This window comes from Oncorhynchus masou, chromosome 32 (assembly GCF_036934945.1).
Source record: "Oncorhynchus masou masou isolate Uvic2021 chromosome 32, UVic_Omas_1.1, whole genome shotgun sequence".
NCBI lineage: Eukaryota > Metazoa > Chordata > Actinopteri > Salmoniformes > Salmonidae > Oncorhynchus > Oncorhynchus masou.
Window position 1 is genome coordinate 5,865,431 of NC_088243.1, and position 25,090 is coordinate 5,890,520.

The 25,090-nt window shown below is 47.1% G+C and overlaps 1 protein-coding gene across 1 annotated transcript in view; it reads left to right on the plus strand.

The window, feature by feature from the left end:
• Nucleotides 1-5,771: 5,771 nt before the first annotated feature.
• LOC135526884 (protein piccolo-like) overlaps nucleotides 5,772-25,090 on the plus strand; it is a 49,337-nt gene continuing 30,018 nt past the window's right edge. Inside the window, exons 1-2 of the mRNA XM_064955552.1 lie at nucleotides 5,772-5,832; nucleotides 19,004-19,111. Coding sequence (XP_064811624.1) covers nucleotides 5,772-5,832; nucleotides 19,004-19,111 — 169 coding nt within the window. The remainder of the gene's footprint in view (nucleotides 5,833-19,003; nucleotides 19,112-25,090) is intronic.

Consider the following 25,090-nt stretch of genomic DNA (forward strand, 5'->3'; position numbering starts at 1 on the left):
TTCACATACATTGTCAAGCACTTCACATACATTGTCAAGCACTTCACATACATTATCAAGCACTTCACATACATTATCAAGCATTTCACATACATTATCAAGCACTTCACATACATTATCAAACATTTCACACAAATTATCCATGTACTGACTAGCACTTGGTGGTCTATAGTGGCTTCCCACAAGAATGGGCTTTCGGTGAAACAGATTAACCTATACCCACATTACTTCAACAACATTTTACCATCTCTAAGCCTTACAGGAATGTGTTATCTGTTATAAGCAAGGTATTGACTTCATGGACCTATGGCACTAATAATGATGATGCTAATGATGCTAACTCCTACGGCACTAATAATGATGATACTACTGATGCTAACTCCTACTGATAATGATGATGCTAATGATGCTAACTCCTACGGCACTAATAATGATGATGCTAATGATGCTAACTCCTATGGCACTAATAATGATGATGCTAATAATGCTAACTCCTACGGCACTAATAATGATGATACTACTGATGCTAACTCCTACGGCACTGATAATGATGATGCTAATGATGCTAACTCCTACGGCACTAATAATGATGATGCTAATGATGCTAACTCCTATGGCACTAATAATGATGATGCTAATAATGCTAACTCCTACGGCACTAATAATGATGATGCTAATGATGCTATCTCCTACGGCACTAATAATGATGATGCTAATGATGCTAACTCCTACGGCACTAATAATGATGATGCTAATGATGCTAACTCCTACGGCACTAATAATGATGATGCTAATGATGCTGACTCCTACGGCACTAATAATGATGATGCTAATGATGCTAACTCCTACGGCACTAATAATGATGACGCTAATGATGCTAACTCCTACGGCACTAATAATGATGATGCTAATGATGCTAACTCCTACGGCACTAATAATGATGATGCTAATGATGCTAACTCCTACGGCACTAATAATGATGATGCTAATGATGCTAACTCCTACGGCACTAATAATGATGATACTAATGATGCTAACTCCTACGGCACTGATAATGATGATGCTAATGATGCTAACTCCTACGGCACTAATAATGATGATGCTAATGATGCTAACTCCTACGGCACTAATAATGATGATGCTAATTATGCTAACTCCTATGGCACTAACAATGAGGATGCTAATGATGCTAACTCCTACGGCACTAATAATGATGACGCTAATGATGCTAACTCCTACGGCACTAATAATGATGACGCTACTGATGCTAACTCCTACGGCACTAATAATGATGATGCTAATGATGCTAACTCCTATGGCACTAACAATGAGGATGCTAATGATGCTAACTCCTACGGCACTAATAATGATGACGCTAATGATGCTAACTCCTACGGCACTAATAATGATGACGCTACTGATGCTAACTCCTACGGCACTAATAATGATGATGCTACTGATGCTAACTCCTACGGCACTAATAATGATGATGCTACTGATGCTAGTAATGAAGATGATATTAATGCTACCGTTTTTGTCGCTACTAGTGATAAAGCTACTGATAACTACACTGTCATAATATAACATTTGATTGTAGATTATTTCATGCGTGACATTTCTGCAGTTTCTGTAATAAAAATGACATTAGCCTCGTTAAATGATACTAGCCTGTCCCAGTCAGTGAACATATTTATAACATGACTAAAACTGGTGTCCTACTTACACTACTGTAACTGGCACAAACTTGGCTGGAGGTGGGTGTCTGTGCGCGTGTGCGGGTGTGTGTGCATGTGTGTGTGTGTGTATGTGTGTGTGTGTGTGTATAATGCAGTATCTTAGGATGACCTTGATCACTGGAGCTCTACACACAAGACAAACAAAAAAACATATTGGACTCCTGCCAACACTCTGCAGTGTGTGTGTATGTGTACACATACATGTGCTTCCGAACGTGTGTGTGTGTGTGTGTGTGTGTGTGTGTGTGTGTGTGTGTGTGTGTGTGTGTGTGTGTGTGTGTGTGTGTGTGTGTGTGTGTGTGTAGTCTGAGCAGAACCAAAAAGGTTTCTTCCTTCACCACTTGCCAGATGTCCCTACCAGGACTGTTACTGTGGCAGATTCAGATCTGTCTCTATCTGCTCTCTCTCTCTATGTGTGTGTGTGTGTGTGTGTGTGTGTGTGTGTGTGTGTGTGTGTGTGTGTGTGTGTGTGTGTGTGTGTGTTCGGGGTGCCAGGCAGGTGGGTGCGGGTGGGTGGTTGGGTGTGTGGGGGGTTTGGCATGGTCTCTATGGTGATGAGACAAGCTGCCGGTTTGGATGAAACATCCATCACTGGGAGGGATGGGCATTGTGGAGTTTCACTATTATGGGTGCGGAGAGGGAGGTAGAATGGGTGGGGAGAGGGAGAGGGAGGTAGAATGGTTGGGGAGAAAAGAGGGAGGGTAGAATGGGTGGGGAGATGGAAAAGGAGGGTAGTATGGGTGGGGAGAGGGAGAGGGAGGGTAGAATGGGTGGGGAGAGGGAGAGGGAGGGTAGTATGGGTGGGGAGATGGAAAAGGAGGGTAGTATGGGTGGGGAGAGGGAGAGGGAGGGTAGAATGGGTGGGGAGATGGAAAAGGAGGGTAGTATGGGTGGGGAGAGGGAGAGGGAGGGTAGAATGGGTGGGGAGAGGGAGAGGGAGGGTAGTATGGGTGGGGAGAGGGAGAGGGAGGGTAGAATGGGTGGGGAGATGGAAAAGGAGGGTAGTATGGGTGGGGAGAGGGAGAGGGAGGGTAGAATGGGTGGGGAGAGGGAGAGGGAGGGTAGTATGGGTGGGGAGAGGGAGGGTAGAATGGGTGGGGAGAGGGAGGGTAGTATGGGTGGGGAGAGGGAGAGGGAGGGTAGAATGGGTGGGGAGAGGGAGAGGGAGGGTAGTATGGGTGGGGAGAGGGAGGGTAGAATGGGTGGGGAGAGGGAGGGTAGAATGGGTGGGGAGATGGAAAGGGAGGGTAGTATGGGTGGGGAGAGGGAGAGGGAGGGTAGAATGGGTGGGGAGAGGGAGAGGGAGGGTAGAATGGGTGGGGAGAGGGAGAGGGAGGTAAAATGGGTGGGGAGAGAGAGGGTAGAATGGGTGGGGAGAGGGAGAGGGAGGTAGAATGGGTGGGGAGAGAGAGGGTAGAATGGGTGGGGAGAGGGAGAGGGAGGGTAGTATGGGTGGGGAGAGGGAGAGGGAGGGTAGAATGGGTGGGGAGAGAGAGAGGGAGGGTAGAATGGGTGGGGAGAGGGAGAGGGAGGGTAGAATGGGTGGGGAGATGGAAAAGGAGGGTAGTATGGGTGGGGAGAGGGAGGGAGGGTAGAATGGGTGGGGAGAGGGGAGAGGGAGGGTAGAATGGGTGGGGAGAGGGGTAGAGGGTGGGGAGAGTAGAATGGGTGGGGAGAGGGAGAGGGGTGGGGAGAGGGAGGGTAGAATGGGTGGGGAGAGGGAGAGGGAGGGTAGAATGGGTGGGGAGAGGGAGGGGGTAGAATGGGTGGGGAGAGAGAGGGGTAGAATGGGTGGGGAGAGGGAGGGGAGGTAGAATGGGTGGGGAGAGAGGGAGGGTGGGGAGAGGGATGGGTGGAATGGGTGGGGAGAGGGAGAGGGGTAGAATGGGTGGGGAGAGGGAGGGTAGAATGGGTGGGGAGAGAGAGGGTAGAATGGGTGGGGAGAGGGAGAGGGAGGTAAAATGGGTGGGGAGAGGGAGAGGGAGGTAGAATGGGTGGGGAGAGAGAGAGGGAGGTAGAATGGGTGGGGAGAGAGAGGGTAGAATGGGTGGGGAGAGGGAGGGTAGAATGGGTGGGGAGAGAGAGGAGGGTAGAATGGGTGGGGAGAGGGAGAGGGAGGTAGAATGGGTGGGGAGAGAGAGGTAGAATGGGTGGGGAGAGGGAGGGTAGAATGGGTGGGGAGAGGAGAGGTAGGTAGAATGGGTGGGGAGAGGGAGGTAGAGGGTAGAATGGGTGGGGAGGTAGAGGGAGAGGGAGGTAGGTAGGGAGAGAGGGTAGAATGGGTGGGGAGAGAGAGGGTAGAATGGGTGGGGAGAGAGAGGGTAGAATGGGTGGGGAGAGAGGGTAGGGGTAGAATGGGTGGGGAGAGAGGGTAGAATGGGTGGGGAGGGGAGAGAGAGGGTAGAATGGGTGGGGAGAGAGAGGGTAGAATGGGTGGGGAGAGAGAGGGTAGAATGGTTGGGGAGAGGGAGGTAGAATGGGTGGGGAGAGGGAGGTAGAATGGGTGGGGAGAGGGAGAGGGAGGTTGAATGGGTGGGGAGAGATAGGTAGAATGGGTGGGGAGAGGGAGGGTAGAATAGGTGGGGAGAGAGAGAGGGAGGTAGAATGGGTGGGGAGAGAGAGGGTAGAATGGGTGGGGAGAGTGAGGGTTGAATGGGTGGGGAGAGAGAGGGTAGAATGGGTGGGGAGAGAGAGGGTAGAATGGGTGGGGAGAGAGAGGGTAGAATGGGTGGGGAGAGAGAGGGTAGAATGGGTGGGGAGAGGGAGGTAGAATGGGTGGGGAGAGAGAGGGTAGAATGGGTGGGGAGAATAGAATGGGTGGGGAGAGGGAGAGGGAGGTAGAATGGGTGGGGAGAGGGAGAGGGGAGGTAGAATGGGTGGGGAGAGGGAGAGGGAGGTAGAATGGGTGGGGAGAGAGGGAGAGGGGTGGGGAGAGAGAGAAATGGGTGGGGGGTGGGGAGAGGGAGGTAGAATGGGTGGGGAGAGGGAGGTAGAATGGGTGGGGAGAGGGAGGGTAGAATGGGTGGGGAGAGAGAGAGGGAGGTAGAATGGGTGGGGAGAGAGAGGTAGAATGGGTGGGGAGAGGGAGGTAGAATGGGTGGGGAGAGAGAGGGTAGAATGGGTGGGGAGAGAGAGAGGGAGGTAGAATGGGTGGGGAGAGGGAGAGGGAGGTAGAATGGGTGGGGAGAGAGAGAGGGAGGTAGAATGGGTGGGGAGAGGGAGGTAGAATGGGTGGGGAGAGGGAGGTAGAATGGGTGGGGAGAGGGAGGTAGAATGGGTGGGGAGAGAGAGGTAGAATGGGTGGGGAGAGGGAGGTAGAATGGGTGGGGAGAGGGAGGTAGAATGGGTGGGGAGAGAGAGGTAGAATGGGTGGGGAGAGGGAATAGGAAGGCAGGGGAAGAAGTGGAGGTGGAGGAGAAGAGAGGGAGCTTTAATATGTATATTAAATATGAGTAGTAGACTGTCTGTAAAACTGAGTTTCAAAAACACCTAGTTTATAACTGCTGTACTCCACTATGACACATAAGGTGCGTCTGGAAGGGGCGAAGTTGTCTGCATTTCTCACTGAAAGCGGATAGGCGGAGGGAGGAGGAGGGAGGGAAGGACGGAGGGAGAAGGAGGGAGGGAGGGACAGAGGGAGGGACGGAGTGAGGGAGTAAAGGACGGACGAACAGAGGGAGGAGGAGGGAGGGAGGGAGGGAGGGAGGGAGTGAGGGACGGATGGATAGAGGGAGGAGGAGGGAGGGAGGAAGGGAGGGGCGGACGTATGGTGGGAGGGACAGACGGAGGGAGTGAGGGACGGACGGAGGGAGGGAGGGAGGGAGGGAGGAAGGGAGAGAGGAGGGAGGGACGGAGGTAGGAGAAGAGTGGTGCAGTGTGAGACGCGTGGCAGTGCTTTACCTCGATCTCTTCACAGCACATCCTCCTCTCCTCCTCCTCCTCCTTTTTTCTTGACACACCTCTAATAGAGGAGCGACCGGGAGTCATTTTTTATCCATCGCTGGAGTGGGATAACAGACACATCACGCCTCAGTCATGGTGTTCATCAGCTTGGCTCTCAAGTCTGTCCTGAAGTACTTCAACAGGAACAACAGCGGTAAGACACTGTGTGACTATTCTGTGACAGGGGTGTGTTAGGGGTTCGTCTCTGTGAGCAGGCAGATCGCTCAAGAGTGACTTCGAAATTGGACGTCTATCCATGTCCTGAGAACGTCAGTTAACGCCTTTTAGACTGGCCACTAGAAAACTTGGGTGTAAATCCCCAAGTAGCTCACACAGTCTCACCAGATTCAGAATTAGACATTCTTCCATTTTTCTCAAACGTCACATTTCGAAGTTCGTTTTTAAATGTTTAAGTTTTAGGCATTAACTCCGGATGATTAAGGTTTGGGATTGGCTTAAAACAAAAACATCAAAAACAACCTTCTACCGCTGGGTTCAAACATGACACCCTTAAGGTTAAGCATCATCTCAGAATGGTTAAGGTAAGGGTTAAGGTTTTGAATAGGCTTTAAAACTCATCTTTAAAAACAAACGCTCTATCTCTGGGTTCAAACATGACACCCTTTTGCACCAGTGGCAGTGCTAACTGATGCCCCGAGTGTCCGGTTTCCACGATGGACGTCACGCACGGATGGACGTCGAAATTTGACTTGTATCACTGGTGTCCTGGCTGGTTGACTGTTTGATCCCAGTGTTAGTTATTATTATTATTATTTACTTATTTTTCCTATCCCAAATGTTAACCCTTCGCAGTGACTTCCTAAATGTAATATTTTACCCTGTCAAAAACCTTAACCTTCTAAACGTGACGTCTGCAGCAACTTTTGAAAATGTGACGTTTAGATGTATGTGGATCAACATCTGCAGTGAGACTGTGAGACCTAATCAGTGTGAGACTGTGAGACCCTAATTAGTGTGAGACTGTGAGACCTAATTAGTGTGAGACTGTGATGAGATGAGAGCATGTGTGTGAGGAGGGAGTGAGATATGTCTGAATCTGAATTACTCAACTTCAGATTCAGAGGCTTGTGTATGGAGTGACCTCGATGGCCCAGGGGAGCTCCAGGACAACATGCAAGGAAGATGCTGGAGACGTGTGTGTGTGTGTGTGTGTGTGTGTGTGTGTGTGTGTGTGTGTGTGTGTGTGTGTGTGTGTGTGTGTGTGTGTGTGTGTGTGTGTGTGTGTGTGTGTGTGTGTGTGTGTGTGTGTGTGTGCATGCGTAAGTGTGTGTGTGTGTGTGTGAATACAGGCATGTGTGTGTGTGTGTGTAAATGAAGCTGTATGCACACGTCCCCAACACTCAGTGCAGTGTTTCTCCCAGGTCACCTTGACTAGTGCTGAGAGGAGAGAGGAGAGGGCGAAACAGAAGTGTGTGTGTTAGAGGTGTTTCATTCTAAGGAGGTTGGTTTCACATGCCAGGCCATTGATATATTGCGCAGCCAGCCCACCTCCCCTCTCTCGCTCCCCAGCCAGGTCCCCCACCTCCCTCCCATTCCTCAATCCCTTCCCTCCCTCCCCAGCCAGGTCCCCTCCCCACCCTCCCATTCCTCAATCCCTTCCCTCCCTCCCCAGCCAGGTCCCCCCCCTCCCTCCCATTCTTCAATCCCTTCCCTCCCTCCCCAGCCAGGTCCCCCCCCTCCCTCCCATTCCTCAATCCCTTCCCTCCCCAGCTCCCTCCCCAGGTCCCCTCCCCTCGCCTCCTTCCTAAATCCCTCCCTCCCCAGCTAGGTCCCCTCCCCTCCCTCCTTCCTAAATCCCTCCCCCCCCAGCCAGGTCCCCTCCCCTCCCTCCCATTCCTCAATCCCTTCCCTCCCTCCCCAGCTCCCTCCCCCCTCCCCCCTCCCTCCCATTCCTCAAACCCTCCCTCCCTCCCTCCCTCCCTCCCTCCCTCCCTCCCTAGCCATGTCCCTCTCCCCTCCTTCCCCTGGGGTCCAAACACATTAAGACACTTACATCATACATAAAACAAAATAAAAAATAGTACAGCATGTAACATTGTTACACCCACTACATATACAGTGGGGAGAACAAGTATTTGATACACTGCCGAGTTTGCAGGTTTTCCTACTTACAAAGCATGTAGAGGTCTGTAATTTTTTATCATAGGTACACTTCAACTGTGAGAGACGGAATCTAAAACAAAATCCAGAAAATCACATTGTATGATTTTTAAGTAATTAATTTGCATTTTATTGCATGACATAAGTATTTGATCACCTACCAACCAGTAAGAATTCCGGCACTCACAGACCTGTTAGTTTTTCTTTAAGAAGCCCTGTTCTCCACTCATTACCTGTATTAACTGCACCTGTTTGAAATAGTTACCTGTCCACACACTCAGACTCCAACCTCTCCACAATGGCCAAGACCAGGGAGCTGTGTAAGGACATCAGGGATAAAATTGTAGACCTGCACAAGGCTGGGATGGGCTACAGGACAATAGGCAAGCAGCATGGTGAGAAGGCAACAACTGTTGGCGCAATTATTAGGAAATGGAAGAAGTTCAAGATGACGGTCAATCACCCTTGGTCTGGGGCTCCATACAAGATCTCACCTCGTGGGGCATCAATGATCATGAGGAAGGTGAGGGATCAGCCCAGAACTACACGGCAGGACCTGCTCAATGACCCGAAGAGAGCTGGGACCACAGTCTCAAAGAAGACCATTAGTAACATACTATGCCGTCATGGATTAAAATCCTGCAGCGCACGCAAGGTCCCCCTCCTCAAGCCAGCGCATGTCCAGGCCCGTCTGAAGTTTGCCAATGACCATCTGGATGATCCAGAGGAGGAATGGGAGAAGGTCATGTGGTCTGATGAGACAAAAATAGAGCTTTTTGGTCTAAACTCCACTCGCCGTGTTTGGAGGAAGGAGAAGGATGAGTACAACCCCAAGAACACCATCCCAACCGTGAAGCATGGAGGTGGTCTTTGGGCATGCTTTTCTGCAAAGGGGACAGGACGACTGCACCATATTGAGGGGAGGATGGATGGGGCCATGTATCGCGAGATCTTGGCCAACAAACTCCTTCCCTCAGTAAGAGCATTGAAGATGGGTCGTGGCTGGGTCTTCCAGCATGACAATGACCCGAAACACACAGCCAGGGCAACTAAGGAGTGGCTCCATAAGAAGCATCTGGCCTAGCGATTCTCCAGACCTGAACCCAATAGAACATATTTGGAGGGAGCTGAAAGTCCGTATTGCTCAGCGACAGCCCCGAAACCTGAAGGATCTGGAGAAGGTCTGTATGGAGGAGTGGGCCAAAATCCCTGCTGCAGTGTGTGCAAATCTGGTCAAGAACTACAGGAAACGTGTGATCTCTGTAATTGCAAACAAAGATTTCTGTACCAAATATTAAGTTCTGCTTTTCTGATGTATCAAGTACTTATGTCATGCAATAAAATGCAAATTAATTATACAATGTGATTTTCTGGATTTCCGTCTCTCACAGTTGAAGTGTACCAATGATAAGAATTACAGACCTCTACATACTTTGTAAGTAGGAAAACCTGCAAAATCGGCAGTGTATCGAATATTTGTTCCCCCCACTGTATATGTAACAGTACTCTTCTTGCGTCGTGTACAATCATCGACACGGACTCCAACTTTGAGCAACATTCATGGAGCTTTAATCTGATAGGAACAGAATTGCACGTCATGCAAGGCACGGCTCACCATCCAACTCTGCACTCACACACTGTACAAAACACACAACCCCCCCCACCAGACACAGTAAGTTGCTAGCTGGCATTAGCTGGAATTCTCTTCAACAAAATGCACAACAAATATGCACAAAAAAACGCTGCATCTGGTGTGTGATGTTCTAACAACATTTGAAAACACATGTATATACATTTCACATTTAAATCATCACCTGGGAGTATAAAAATCACTTTTGACGTACGGTGCTTTGCAACCAATAACTTACCACTGGTTTGGTGCTTGTTCACTGGGACAATTCTAACTGGAACATGTGTGTGTGTGTGTGTGTGTGTGTGTGTGTGTGTGTGTGTGTGTGTGTGTGTGTGTGTGTGTGTGTGTGTGTGTGTGTGTGTGTGTGTGTGTGTGTGTGTGTGTGTGTGTGTGTTATATATGCGTGGGTCTGTACCTGTGTGTGAGTCAGTGGAGGCTCCTCAGAGGAGGAATGGGAGGACCATCTTCCTCAGTGAATTTCATAAAAATCTAAATGGTAAAACATTTAAAAAGTTATTATTTTTTAGATAAAACTATACTAAATATAATCACGTCACCAAAACTATTTTGCAAAGAAGGTCTACAGTAGCCTTAACTGCACTCTGTAGGGTAACACCATGGTGTATCCGGAGTACAGCTAGTTTCCATCCTCCAATGTCCTCTGGGTACATTGACTCCAATACAAAACCTAGGAGGCTCATGGTTCTCACCGCTTTCCATAGACTTACACAGTAATTATGACAACTTACCGAGGACATCCTCCAACCTATCATAGCTATTGCAGCATGAACTGACATTTTGTCCACCCACTCAAAGGATCAGATCTAGTACTAAAAGCATACGCTACATATAGCTAGCACTGCAGTGCATAAAATGTGGTGTGTGGCTGACTCAAAGAGAAAGAAATACAATAGTTGAACAGTTTTAAACAAACAAATTTCTTCTGAAATTAAAGAGAAGGAAGAAGAGAATTAGCATTTTTTTTTCACTTTCAGTTTCATTTACTTAGCTAGCAAATGCAGCCAGCAAGTTTAGCCTACTGAAACACCCTGCTCAATCAGAGGGATGCTATGTTAGCCAGCTGGCTATGACTAAACTAAACTAAACTACACAACACTGGAACTCTTCCAAGTCAAGGTAAGCTTTAGGTATTACTCATGTATTGCCACTGGGGCCTGCCCCTGTAACTGCTTTCTGACTGTACACTGTAATGTACAGCATGATTGTAGCAGGTTTACTAACAGTTTAGTTCTATTAGCTATGTCGACTATGATGTTATTTTAGCTAACATGGTGACAACGATGTAGGCTGTGTGTAGCAGTTTAGTTCTATTATCTATGTTGACTACGATGTTACTTTAGCTAACATGGTGACAACGATGTAGGCTGTGTGTAGCAGTTTAGTTCTATTATCTATGTCGACTATGATGTTACTTTAGCTAGTATGGTGACAACAATGTAGGCTGTGTGTTGCAGTTTAGTTCTATTATCTATGTCGACTATGATGTTATTTTAGCTAATATGGTGACAACGATGTAGGCTGTGTGTAGCAGTTTAGTTCTATTATCTATGTTGACTATGATGTTACTTTAGCTAATATGGTGACAACGATGTAGGCTGTGTGTAGCGGTTTGGCTTGGAATGGTTTTTTTCTCACCTGGTCAGCTGATGTGTTGTGTATTGAAATTCCTAAGCGAAGGAAAGATAAGAGAGAGACAGCAAGGAAAGGTAGAGAGAGACAGCAAGGAAAGGTAGAGAGAGACAGCAAGGAAAGGTAGAGAGAGACAGCAAGAGGTGAAAGTAGGAGAGTGCATAACGTAGATGCCAGAAGGAATACAACGTGACTGCTATGAAAGTGAACTGTGTTCATGTGGGATCAGGGGTGTATTCATTCCGTCGGATTCTGTCGTAAAAAACGTTTCTTAAATGGAAGCAAACGGAAACAGGGGATAAACATACCTGAATTGGTCCAAAATTAACTCTGTTTTGCAACTGCTGGACTATAGATTACACCCACTACCAGCTACCATGCAGGCAACAGTGTGCAAGGCGGTATTGAAAGTCATCGTCTGTCACCTCAAATTTGTCTCTCGACCTGTGTGCACCTACAGTACGTTGCAAGCTTTCATTCATAGGCTAGGTTGTAGCAACATAGAGAAATTAGTGTATTATGCAGTAGCCTAAACGTATCAGTGTTACATTGAACCGGGCGTTTGGAACATGAATGACAGTCATCCAATATGCTGTATTAGAAATAAGGCCGTGCTCAGGAAAACACAACAAAATCCTCCCGGATATGAAACGGCACTGGTGTGTCTCTTCACGGTCCCCGTTGTTCCATAAGCTGTATTTTATCTGTTTTTTAAATCTGATTCTCCTGCTGCATCAGTTACCTGATGTGGAATAGAGTTCCATGTAGTCATGGTTCTATGTAGTACTGTGGAATAGAGTTCCATGTAGTCATGGCTCTATGTAGTACTGTGGAATAGAGTTCCATGTAGCCATGGCTCTATGTAGTACTGTGGAATAGAGTTCCATGTAGCCATGGCTCTATGTAGTACTGTGGAATAGAGTTCCATGTAGCCATGGCTCTATGTAGTACTGTGGAATAGAGTTCCATGTAGCCATGGCTCTATGTAGTACTGTGGAATAGAGTTCCATGTAGCCATGGCTCTATGTAGTACTGTGGAATAGAGTTCCATGTAGCCATGGCTCTATGTAGTACTGTGGAATAGAGTTCCATGTAGTCATGGCTCTATGTAGTACTGTGGAATAGAGTTCCATGTAGTCATGGCTCTATGTAGTACTGTGGAATAGAGTTCCATGTAGCCATGGCTCTATGTAGTACTGTGGAATAGAGTTCCATGTAGTCATGGCTCTATGTAGTACTGTGGAATAGAGTTCCATGTTCATGGCTCTATGTAGTACTGTGGAATAGAGTTCCATGTAGTCATGGCTCTATGTAGTACTGTGGAATAGAGTTCCATGTAGCCATGGCTCTATGTAGTATTGGAATGTGGAATAGAGTTCCATGTAGTCATGGCTCTATGTAGTACTGTGGAATAGAGTTCCATGTAGTCATGGCTCTATGTAGTACTGTGGAATACTGTGGAATAGAGTTCCATGTAGCCATGGCTCTATGTAGTACTGTGGAATAGAGTTCCATGTAGCCATGGCTCTATGTAGTACTGTGGAATAGAGTTCCATGTAGTCATGGCTCTATGTAGTACTGTGGAATAGAGTTCCATGTAGCCATGGTTCTATGTAGTACTGTGGAATAGAGTTCCATGTAGCCATGGCTCTATGTAGTACTGTGGAATAGAGTTCCATGTAGCCATGGCTCTATGTAGTACTGTGGAATAGAGTTCCATGTAGCCATGGCTCTATGTAGTACTGTGGAATAGAGTTCCATGTAGCCATGGCTCTATGTAGTACTGTGGAATAGAGTTCCATGTAGCCATGGCTCTATGTAGTACTGTGGAATAGAGTTCCATGTAGCCCATGTAGTGGAATAGAGTTCCATGTAGCTCTATGTAGTACTGTGGAATAGAGTTCCATGTAGCCATGGCTCTATGTAGTACTGTGGAATAGAGTTCCATGTAGTCATGGCTCTATGTAGTACTGTGGAATAGAGTTCCATGTAGCCTCTATGTGGAATAGAGTTCTATGTAGCCATGGCTCTATGTAGTACTGTGGAATAGAGTTCCATGTAGCCATGGCTCTATGTAGTACTGTGGAATAGAGTTCCATGTAGTCATGGCTCTATGTAGTACTGTGGAATAGAGTTCCATGTAGTCATGGCTCTATGTAGTACTGTGGAATAGAGTTCCATGTAGCCATGGCTCTATGTAGTACTGTGGAATAGAGTTCCATGTAGCCATGGCTATGTAGTACTGTGGAATAGAGTTCCATGTAGCCATGGCTCTGGTTCTATGTAGTACTGTGGAATAGAGTTCCATGTAGCTGGCTCTGTAGTACTGTGGAATAGAGTTCCATGTAGCCATGGCTCTATGTAGTACTGTGGAATAGAGTTCCATGAGTTCCCATGTAGCCATGGCTCTATGTAGTACTGTGGAATAGAGTTCCATGTAGCCATGGCTCTATGTAGTACTGTGGAATAGAGTTCCATGTAGCCATGGCTCTATGTAGTACTGTGGAATAGAGTTCCATGTAGTCATGGCTCTATGTAGTACTGTGGAATAGAGTTCCATGTAGTCATGGCTCTATGTAGTACTGTGGAATAGAGTTCCATGTAGCCATGGCTCTATGTAGTACTGTGTAGAGTTCCATGTAGCCATGGCTCTATGTAGTACTGTGGAATAGAGTTCCATGTAGCCATGGCTCTATGTAGTACTGTGGAATAGAGTTCCATGTAGCCATGGCTCTATGTAGTACTGTGGAATAGAGTTCCATGTAGCCATGGTTCTATGTAGTACTGTGGAATAGAGTTCCATGTAGGGCTCTATGTAGTACTGTGGAATAGAGTTCCATGGCTCTAATAGAGTTCATGGGCTCTATGTAGTACTGTGGAATAGAGTTCCATGTAGTCATGGCTCTATGTAGTACTGTGGGCTCTAAGTACTGTGGAATAGAGTTCCATGTAGTCATGGCTCTATGTAGTACTCATGGCTCTATGTAGTACTGTGGAATAGAGTTCCATGTAGTCATGGCTCTATGTAGTACTGTGGAATAGAGTTCCATGTAGTACATGGCTCTATGTAGTACTGTGGAATAGAGTTCCATGTAGTCATGGCTCTATGTAGTACTGTGGAATAGAGTTCCATGTAGCCATGGCTCTATGTAGTACTGTGGAATAGAGTTCCATGTAGCCATGGCTCTATGTAGTACTGTGGAATAGAGTTCCATGTAGCCATGGCTCTATGTAGTACTGTGGAATAGAGTTCCATGTAGCCATGGCTCTATGTAGTACTGTGGAATAGAGTTCCATGTAGCCATGGCTCTATGTAGTACTGTGGAATAGAGTTCCATGTAGTCATGGCTCTATGTAGTACTGTGGAATAGAGTTCCATGTAGTCATGGCTCTATGTAGTACTGTGGAATAGAGTTCCATGTAGTCATGGCTCTATGTAGTACTGTGGAATAGAGTTCCATGTAGTCATGGCTCTATGTAGTACTGTGGAATAGAGTTCCATGTAGCCATGGCTCTATGTAGTACTGTGGAATAGAGTTCCATGTAGCCATGGCTCTATGTAGTACTGTGGAATAGAGTTCCATGTAGTCATGGCTCTATGTAGTACTGTGGAATAGAGTTCCATGTAGTGGCTCTATGTACTGTGGAATAGAGTTCCATGTAGTCATGGCTCTATGTAGTACTGTGGAATAGAGTTCCATGTAGTCATGGCTCTATGTAGTACTGTGGAATAGAGTTCCATGTAGTCATGGCTCTATGTAGTACTGTGGAATAGAGTTCCATGTAGTCATGGCTCTATGTAGTACTGTGGAATAGAGTTCCATGTAGTCATGGCTCTATGGTACTGTGGAATAGAGTTCTCTATGTAGTACTGTGGAATAGAGTTCCATGTAGTCATGGCTCTATGTAGTACTGTGGAATAGAGTTCCATGTAGTCATGGCTCTATGTAGTACTGTGGAATAGAGTTCCATGTAGTCATGGCTCTATGTAGTACTGTGGAATAGAGTTCCATGTAGTCATGGCTCTATGTAGTTCCATGTCGTCTGGCTCTATGTAGTACTGTGGAATAGAGTTCCATGTAGTCATGGCTCTATGTAGTACTGTGGAATAGAGTTCCATGTAGTCATGGCTCTATGTAGTACTGTGGAATAGAGGTCCATAGTCATGGCTCTATGTACTGTGGAATAGAGTTCCATGTATGTCATGGTACTGTGGAATAGAGTTCCATGTAGCTGGCTCTATGTAGTACTGTGGAATAGAGTTCCATGTAGTCATGGCTCTATGTAGTACTGTGGAATAGAGTTCCATGTAGCCATGGCTCTATGTAGTACTGTGGAATAGAGTTCCATGTAGCCATGGCTCTATGTAGTACTGTGGAATAGAGTTCCATGTAGCCATGGCTCTATGTAGTACTGTGGAATAGAGTTCCATGTAGCCATGGCTCTATGTAGTACTGTGGAATAGAGTTCCATGTAGCCATGGCTCTATGTAGTACTGTGGAATAGAGTTCCATGTAGTCATGGTTCTATGTAGTACTGTGGAATAGAGTTCCATGTAGTCATGGCGCTATGTAGTACTGTGGAATAGAGTTCCATGTGGTCATGGCTCTATGTAGTACTGTGGAATAGAGTTCCATGTAGTCATGGCTCTATGTAGTACTGTGGAATAGAGTTCCATGTGGTCATGGCTCTATGTAGTACTGTGGAATAGAGTTCCATGTAGCCATGGCTCTATGTAGTACTGTGGAATAGAGTTCCATGTAGCCATGGCTCTATGTAGTACTGTGGAATAGAGTTCCATGTAGCCATGGCTCTATGTAGTACTGTGGAATAGAGTTCCATGTCGTCATGGCTCTATGTAGTATTGTGCACCTCTCATAGTCTGTTCTGGACTTGGGGACTGTGAGAAGACCTTCTGGTGGCATGTCTTGGGGGGTATGACCTGGGTGTCTGAGCTGTGTGCCAGTCGGTTTTAACAGACACCTCGGTGCTTTCAACGTGTCAACATTTCTTAGAAGAACCGGTGGTGATGAAGTTAATCTTTCCACTTTGAGCCAGGAGAGATTTACATGCATATTATTAATATTAGCTCTCTGTGTATACTTCGCTACACTCGCATCAACATCTTTTAACGATGTGTATGTGACCAATAAATGTTGATTTGATTTGATTTAAGGGCCAGCTGTGCTGCTCTGTTCTGAGCCAAATGTAGGTCCCTCTTTTCTGGCGCCTGATCACACGACCGAACAGTAGTCCAGGAACGACAAATCTAGGGCCTGCAGGACCTGCCTCGTTGATAGTGCTGTTAAGAGGTAGAAACTAGGACCTGTAGGACGTGCCTCGTTGATAGTGCTGTTAAGAAGGTAGAAACTAGGACCTGTAGGACCTGCCTTGTTGATAGTGTTGTTAAGAAGGTAGAAACCAGGGCCTGTAGGACCTGCCTTGTTGATAGTGTTGTTAAGAAGGTATAAACTAGGGCCTGTAGGATCTGCCTTGTTGATAGTGTTGTTAAGAAGGTAGAAACCAGGGCCTGTAGGACCTGCCTTGTTGATAGTGTTGTTAAGAAGGTAGAAACTAGAGCCTGTAGGACCTGCCTTGTTGATAGTGTTGTTAAGAAGGTAGAAACTAGAGCCTGTAGGACCTGCCTTGTTGATAGTGTTGTTAAGAAGGTAGAAACTAGAGCCTGTAGGACCTGCCTTGTTGATAGTGCTGTCAAGAAGGTAAAAAGGACCTGACATGTTGATAGAGTTGTTAAGAAGGTAGAAACCTGTAGGACCTGCCTTGTTGATAGTGTTGTTAAGAAGGTAGAAACGAGGGCCTGTAGGACCTGCCTTGTTGATAGTGTTGTTAAGAAGGTAGAAACGAGGGCCTGTAGAACCTGCCTTGTTGATAGTGCTGTTAAGAAGGCAGAGCAGCACTTTATTATGGACAGACTTCTCCCCATCTTAGCTACTGTTGTATCAATATGTTTTGACCATGACAGTTTACAATCCAGGGTTACTCCATGCAGTTTAGTCACCTCAACTTGTTCACTTTCCACATTATTTATTACAAGATTTAGTTGAGATTTAAGGTTTCGTGAATTAGGGTTTAGTGAATGAGGGTTTAGGGTTTAGTGAATGAGGGTTTAGGGTTTAGTGAATGAGGGTTTAGGGTTAAGTGAATGAGGGTTTAGGGTTTAGTGAATGAGGGTTAAGGGTTTAGTGAATGAGGGTTTAGGGTTTAGTGAATGAGGGTTTAGGGTTTAGTGAATGAGGGTTTAGGGTTTAGTGAATGAGGGTTTAGGGTTTAGTGAATGAGGGGTTCAGGGTTTAGTGAATGAGGGTTTAGGGATAAGTGAATGAGGATTTAGGGTTCAGTGAATGAGGATTTAGGGTTCAGTGAATGAGGATTTAGGGTTCAGTGAATGATTTGTCCTAAACACGATGCTTTTAGATTTATAAATATTTACGACCAGCTTATTCCTTGCCATTCATTCTGAAAGTAACAGCAGCTCTTTGTTAGTAAGTGCTGCAGTGATTTCAGTCAACGTAGTAGGCAACGTGTATAGTGTTGAGTCATCAGCACACATAGACACACTGGCTTGTTGATATTACAGGGGATAATAGACCGATGGATAGTTAGGCTGTATTTTCCCCTCTGTTCCCTTTCTCTCTACTGTGGTCACACACACACACACACACACACACACACACACACACACACACACACACACACACACACACACACACACACACACACACACACACACACACACACACACACACACACAATGGTACTATTTGTAATTTGGGAGGAAATCTGTGTGGTTGTGTGTATGTTTTCATGTGTCTGTGTTGTAATGAATGGATATAAACATCTCTCTTTCTCTCTCTTTTTTCCATCTGTCTCCTTCTACCTCTCTCTCTCTCTACCTCTCTGTCTCCTTCTACCTCTCTGTCTCCCTCTACCTCTCTGTCTCCCTCTACCTCTCTGTCTCTCTCTACCTCTCTGTCTCCCTCTACCTCTCTGTCTCCCTCTACCTCTCTGTCTCCCTCTACCTCTCTGTCTCCCTCTACCTCTCTGTCTCCTCTACCTCTCTGTCCTCTCTCTGTCTCCCTCTACCTCTCTGTCTCCTCTCTCATTTTACCTCTGTCTCCATCTACCTCTCTGTCTCCTCTCTGTCTCCTTTTACCTCCTCTGTCTCTCTCACCTGTCTCTGTCTCCCTCTACTGTCTCTCTCTACCTCTCTGTCTCCTACCTCTCTGTCTCTCTCTCCCTTTCTGTCTCCATCTACCTCTCTGTCTCCCTCTCCCTCTACCTCTCTGTCTCTCTCTCCCTTTCTGTCTCCCTCTACCTCTGTCTGTCTCCTCTACCTCTGTCTCCCTCTACCTCTCTGTCTCTCTCTACCTCTCTGTCTCCCTCTACCTCTCTGTCTCTCTCTACCTCTCTGTCTCCCTCTACCTCTCTGTCTCTCTCTACCTCTCTGTCTCCTTCTACCTCTCTGTCTCCCTCTACCTCTCTGTCTCCTTCTACCTCTCTGTCTCTCTCTACCTCCTCTCTGTCTCCTTCTCTCTGTCTCTCTCTCCTCTTCTGTCTCCTTCTACCTCTCTGTCTCTCTCTCTACCTATCTGTCTCCCTCCTACCCCTCTCTGTCTCTCTCTACCTCTCTGTCTCCCTCTACCTCTCTGTCTCTCTCTACCTCTCTGTCTCTCTCTACCTCTCTGTCTCCTTCTACCTCTCTGTCTCCCTCTACCTCTCTGTCTCCTTCTATCTCTCTGTCTCTCTCTCCCTTTCTGTCTCCTTCTACCTCTCTGTCTCCTTCTACCTCTCTGTCTCTCTCTCCCTTTCTGTCTCCTTCTACCTCTCTGTCTCCCTCTACCTCTCTGTCTCCTTCTACCTCTCTGTCTCTTTCTTTCTCTCTCTCCGTTTCTCTCTCTAGCTGTCAGACTGGACGAGGACAAAAAGTGGTCGGTACACTACACTTCCCAGAAGCCTCAGCAGGAGACACGGCCCTCTTGTGTGGATGACCGCCGCAACGTACTCAGAGGTAAGAGGTCAGGGGTCAGGGAGGAGGGGTCATGTTAGAGGTGATATGTGAGGGATCTACCTAAATACCTCACTACACACTGGTCACAGAAGTCAGTTTAACGTCTAATTTATATACAGTCGTGGCCAAAAGATTTAGAGAATGACGCAAATATAAATTTTCACAAAGTCTGCGGCCTCAGTTTGTATGATGCCAATTTGCAGATACTCCAGAATGTTATGAAGAGTGATTAGATGAATTGCAATTAATTGCAAAGTCCCTCTTTGCCATGCAAATGAACTGAATCCCCCAAAAACATTTCCACTGCATTTCAGCCCTGCCACAAAAGGACCAGCTGATATTATGTCAGTGATTATCTCATTAACACAGGTGTGAGTGTTGACGATGACACGGCTGGAGATCACTCTGTCATGCTGATTGAGTTCGAATAACAGACTGGAAGCTTCAAAAGGAGGGTGGTGCTTGTTCTTCCTCTGTCAACCATGGCTACCTGCAAGGAAACACATGCCGTCATCATTGCTTTGCACAAAAAGGGCTTCACAGACAAGGATATTGCTGCCAGTAAGATTGCACCTAAATCAACCATTTATTGGATCATCAAGAACTTCAAGGAGAGCGGTTCAATTGTTGTGAAGAAGGCTTCAGGGCACCCAAGAAAGTCCAGCAATCGCCAGGACCGTCTCCTAAAGTTGATTCAGCTGCGGGATCGGGGCACCACCAGTACAGAGCTGCTCAGGAATGGCAGCAGGCAGGTGTGAGTGCATCTGCATGCACAGTGAGGCGAAGACTTTTGGAGGATGGCCTGGTGTCAAGAAGGGCAGCAAAGAAGCCACTTCTCTCCAGGAAAAACATCAGGGACAGACTGATATTCTGCAAAGGGTACAGGGATTGGACTGCTTAGGACTGGGGTAAAGCCCTTTTCTCTGATGAATCAACACATCCTCCGAGAGCAACTTCTCCCAGCCATCCAGGAACAGTTTGGTGGCGAACAATGCCTTTTCAAGCATGATGGAGCACCTTGCCATTAGGAAAAAGTGATAACTAAGTGGCTCGGGGAACAAAACATCAATATTTTGGGTCCATGACCAGGAAACCCCCCTTGACAACTTGTGGTCAATCCTCAAGAGGCGGGTGGACAAACAAAAACCCACGTATTCTGACAAACTCCAAGCATTGATTATGCAAGAATGGGCTGTCATCAGTCAGGATGTGGCCCAGAAGTTAATTGACAGCATGCCAGGGTGGACTGCAGAGGTCTTGAACCAGAAGGGTCAACACTGCAAATATTGACTCTTTGCATCAACTTCATGTAACTGTCAATAAAAGCCTTTGACAATTTTGAAACACTTGTAATTATACTTCAGTATTCCATAGTAACATCTGACAAAAAAATATCTAAAGACACTGAGGCAGCAGATTTTGTGAAAATTAATATTCGTGTCTTTCTCAAAACCTTTGGCCACGACTGTAAATATATACGGAAATTCAACATGTATTCAACAGCAAATGTTATCCTTCTCGTTGGATTTAGGTTAGAAGTGGAAAAAAAAGATGCAAATCCCTTTACTTTTGTCTTGCATATTGAATCAACATCATCACATTGAAAGTTTTTTTGTATGTTGTTGAAATGACGCAGAACCAACGTTGTTTCAACGTTAGACTGGTGACAGAAAACATGTTGTACAGTCCCTCTGTCCGGCTAGCCAATCAGATGGTTTTAAATCTCAGAGGGGGAGTGAAGGAGGTCATTCTTCAGGAAGGAAATGGAATTAGACGTAGCTGTAGTGTATTTATATAGAGGACTAATTAGAGATGAGTCTGTTTCCATCTAGCTCATCTGGCTAGACTCTTTCAGTATGAACACATAGATAGGGAACACATTTATCTGACTTTTCCTTGTACAGACAAACAGATGCATTGCTTACAAATAAAGTTGATTTGCTGAATTAATACAATATATAAATCAAATATGAAACATTACATTTACATTTACATTTAAGTCATTTAGCAGACGCTCTTATCCAGAGCGACTTACAAATTGGTGAATTCACCTTCTGACATCCAGTGGAACAGCCACTTTACAATAGTGCATCTAAATCATTTAAGGGGGGGTGAGAAGGATTACTTTATCCTATCCTAGGTATTCCTTGAAGAGGTGGGGTTTCAGGTGTCTCCGGAAGATGGTGATTGACTCCGCTGTCCTGGCATCGTGAGGGAGTTTGTTCCACCATTGGGGGGCCAGAGCAGCGAACAGTTTTGACTGGGCTGAGCGGGAACTGTACTTCCTCAGTGGTAGGGAGGCGAGCAGGCCAGAGGTGGATGAACGCAGTGCCCTTGTTTGGGTGTAGGGCCTGATCAGAGCCTGGAGGTACTGCAGTGCCGTTCCCCTCACAGCTCCGTAGGCAAGCACCATGGTCTTGTAGCGAATGCGAGCTTCAACTGGAAGCCAGTGGAGAGAGCGGAGGAGCGGGGTGACGTGAGAGAACTTGGGAAGGTTGAACACCAGACGGGCTGCGGCGTTCTGGATGAGTTGTAGGGGTTTAATGGCACAGGCAGGGAGCCCAGCCAACAGCGAGTTGCAGTAATCCAGACGGGAGATGACAAGTGCCTGGATTAGGACCTGCGCCGCTTCCTGTGTGAGGCAGGGTCGTACTCTGCGGATGTTGTAGAGCATGAACCTACAGGAACGGACCACCGCCTTGATGTTAGTTGAGAACGACAGGGTGTTGTCCAGGATCACGCCAAGGTTCTTAGCGCTCTGGGAGGAGGACACAATGGAGTTGTCAACCGTGATGGCGAGATCATGGAACGGGCAGTCCTTTCCCGGGAGGAAGAGCAGCTCCGTCTTGCCGAGGTTCAGCTTGAGGTGGTGATCCGTCATCCACACTGATATGTCTGCCAGACATGCAGAGATGCGATTCGCCACCTGGTCATCAGAAGGGGGAAAGGAGAAGATTAATTGTGTGTCGTCTGCATAGCAATGATAGGAGAGACCATGTGAGGTTATGACAGAGCCAAGTGACTTGGTGTATAGCGAGAATAGGAGAGGGCCTAGAACAGAGCCCTGGGGGACACCAGTGGTGAGAGCGCGTGGCGAGGAGACAGATTCTCGCCACGCCACCTGGTAGGAGCGACCTGTCAGGTAGGACGCAATCCAAGCGTGGGCCGCGCCGGAGATGCCCAACTCGGAGAGGGTGGAGAGGAGGATCTGATGGTTCACAGTATCGAAGGCAGCCGATAGGTCTAGAAGGATGAGAGCAGAGGAGAGAGAGTTAGCTTTAGCAGTGCGGAGCGCCTCCGTGAAACAGAGAAGAGCAGTCTCAGTTGAATGACTAGTCTTGAAACCTGACTGATTTGGATCAAGAAGGTCATTCTGAGAGAGATAGCGGGAGAGCTGGCCAAGGACGGCACGTTCAAGAGTTTTGGAGAGAGAAGAAAGAAGGGATACTGGTCTGTAGTTGTTGACATCGGAGGGATCGAGTGTAGGTTTTTTCAGAAGGGGTGCAACTCTGTGTAGCTCTGTACCCCCTGAGTACCCCCTCTAGCACCAGGGTCAGCACACTCGCCAATGTATTTTTTTTATTTTTCTCAGTCTTAAATCATTTTCAACACACAGTTTGTGCCTGTATTTAGTTTTCATGCTAGTGAGGGCCGAGAATCCACTCTCACATAGGTACGTGGTTGCAAAGGGGATCAGTGTCTTAACAGCCTGATTTGCCAAGGCAGGATACTCTGAGTGCAGCCCAATCCAGAAATCTGACAGTGGCTTCTGATTAAATTACATTTTCACAGAACCGCTTTTTGCAATTTCGATGAAGCTCTCTTGTTCAGATATCGGTAAGTGGACTGGAGGCAGGGCATGAAAGGGATAGCGAATCCAGTTGTTTGTGTCATTCGTTTCGGAAAAGTATCTACATAATTGCGCACCCAACTCACTCGGGTTCTTTCCTAAATCACATTTGACATTGTCCGTAAGCTTGAGTTCATTTGCACACAACAAATCATACAATGATTGAAAGACCTGTGTGTTGTGGTGATCAGGCATTCTCTTGGCAAGAGCCTCTAGGTGGATGCTGCAGTTTACCCAAGTGGCGTCGGGAGCAACTGCTTGCACGCGCATTAACCCCCCACTATGTCTCCCTGTCATGGATCTTGTTCCATCAGTACAGATACCAACACATCTTGACCACCAAAGTCCTTTTAATGTCACAAAGCTGTCCAGTACTTTATAAATATCCTCTCTTGTTGTCCTGGTTTCCAGTCCAGAAGAGGATGTATTCTTTAATTGACCTCACCTAAACATAACGGACATATACCAGGAGCTGTGCCAGGCCTGTTGACTCATCCAGCTGTAACAGAAATACACCAGGAGCTGTGCCAGGCCTGTTGACTCATCCAGCTGTAACAGACATATACCAGGAGCTGTGCCAGGCCTGTTGACTCATCCAGCTGTAACAGACATATACCAGGAGCTGTGCCAGGCCTGTTGACTCATCCAGCTGTAACGGATATATACCAGGAGCTGTGCCAGGCCTGTTGACTCATCCAGCTGTAACAGACATATACCAGGAGCTGTGCCAGGCCTGTTGACTCATCCAGCTGTAACAGACATATACCAGGAGCTGTGCCAGGCCTGTTGACTCATCCAGCTGTAACAGACATATACCAGGAGCTGTGCCAGGCCTGTTGACTCATCCAGCTGTAACGGACATATACCAGGAGCTGTGCCAGGCCTGTTGACTCATCCAGCTGTAACGGACATATACCAGGAGCTGTGCCAGGCCTGTTGACTCATCCAGCTGTAACGGACATATACCAGGAGCTGTGCCAGGCCTGTTGACTCCTCCAGCTGTAACGGATATATACCAGGAGCTGTGCCAGGCCTGTTGACTCATCCAGCTGTAACAGACATATACCAAGAGCTGTGCCAGGCCTGTTGACTCATCCAGCTGTAACGGATATATACCAGGAGCTTTGCCAGGCCTGTTGACTCATCCAGCTGTAACAGACATATACCAGGAGCTATGCCAGGCCTGTTGACTCATCCAGCTGTAACGGACATATACCAGGAGCTGTGCCAGGCCTGTTGACTCATCCAGCTGTAACGGATATATACCAGGAGCTGTGCCAGGCCTGTTGACTCATCCAGCTGTAACGGACATATACCAGGAGCTGTGCCAGGCCTGTTGACTCCTCCAGCTGTAACGGATATATACCAGGAGCTGTGCCAGGCCTGTTGACTCATCCAGCTGTAACGGATATATACCAGGAGCTTTGCCAGGCCTGTTGACTCATCCAGCTGTAACAGACATATACCAGGAGCTGTGCCAGGCCTGTTGACTCATCCAGCTGTAACAGACATATACCAGGAGCTGTGCCACGTCTGTTGACTCATCCAGCTGTAACAGACATATACCAGGAGCTGTGCCACGTCTGTTGACTCATCCAGCTGTAACGGACATATACCAGGAGCTGTGCCAGGCCTGTTGACTCATCCAGCTGTAACACACATATACCAGGAGCTGTGCCACGTCTGTTGACTCATCCAGCTGTAACAGCTAGAATTCACTGGCTTGTATGTGAAGCAGTAATTGTTTCAAAACATCTCCTGCCATGTCACTGATGCGTTGTGAAACAGTGTTGTTTGATGAAGACATTGTCTGCATAGTTTTTTTGGCCCGAGCGACTCCTCTACAATAGTACGGGGCTTGCCTGTCCTAGCCACTCCTCTACAATAGTATGGGGCTTGTCTGTCAGAGCCACTCCTCTACAATAGTATGGGGCTTGCCTGTCCTAGCCACTCCTCTACAATAGTATGGGGCTTGTCTGTCCTAACCACTCCTCTACAATAGTATGGGGCTTGTCTGTCAGAGCCACTCCTCTACAATAGTATGGGGCTTGCCTGTCCTAGCCACTCCTCTACAATAGTATGGGGCTTGTCTGTCCTAGCCACTCCTCTACAATAGTATGGGGCTTGTC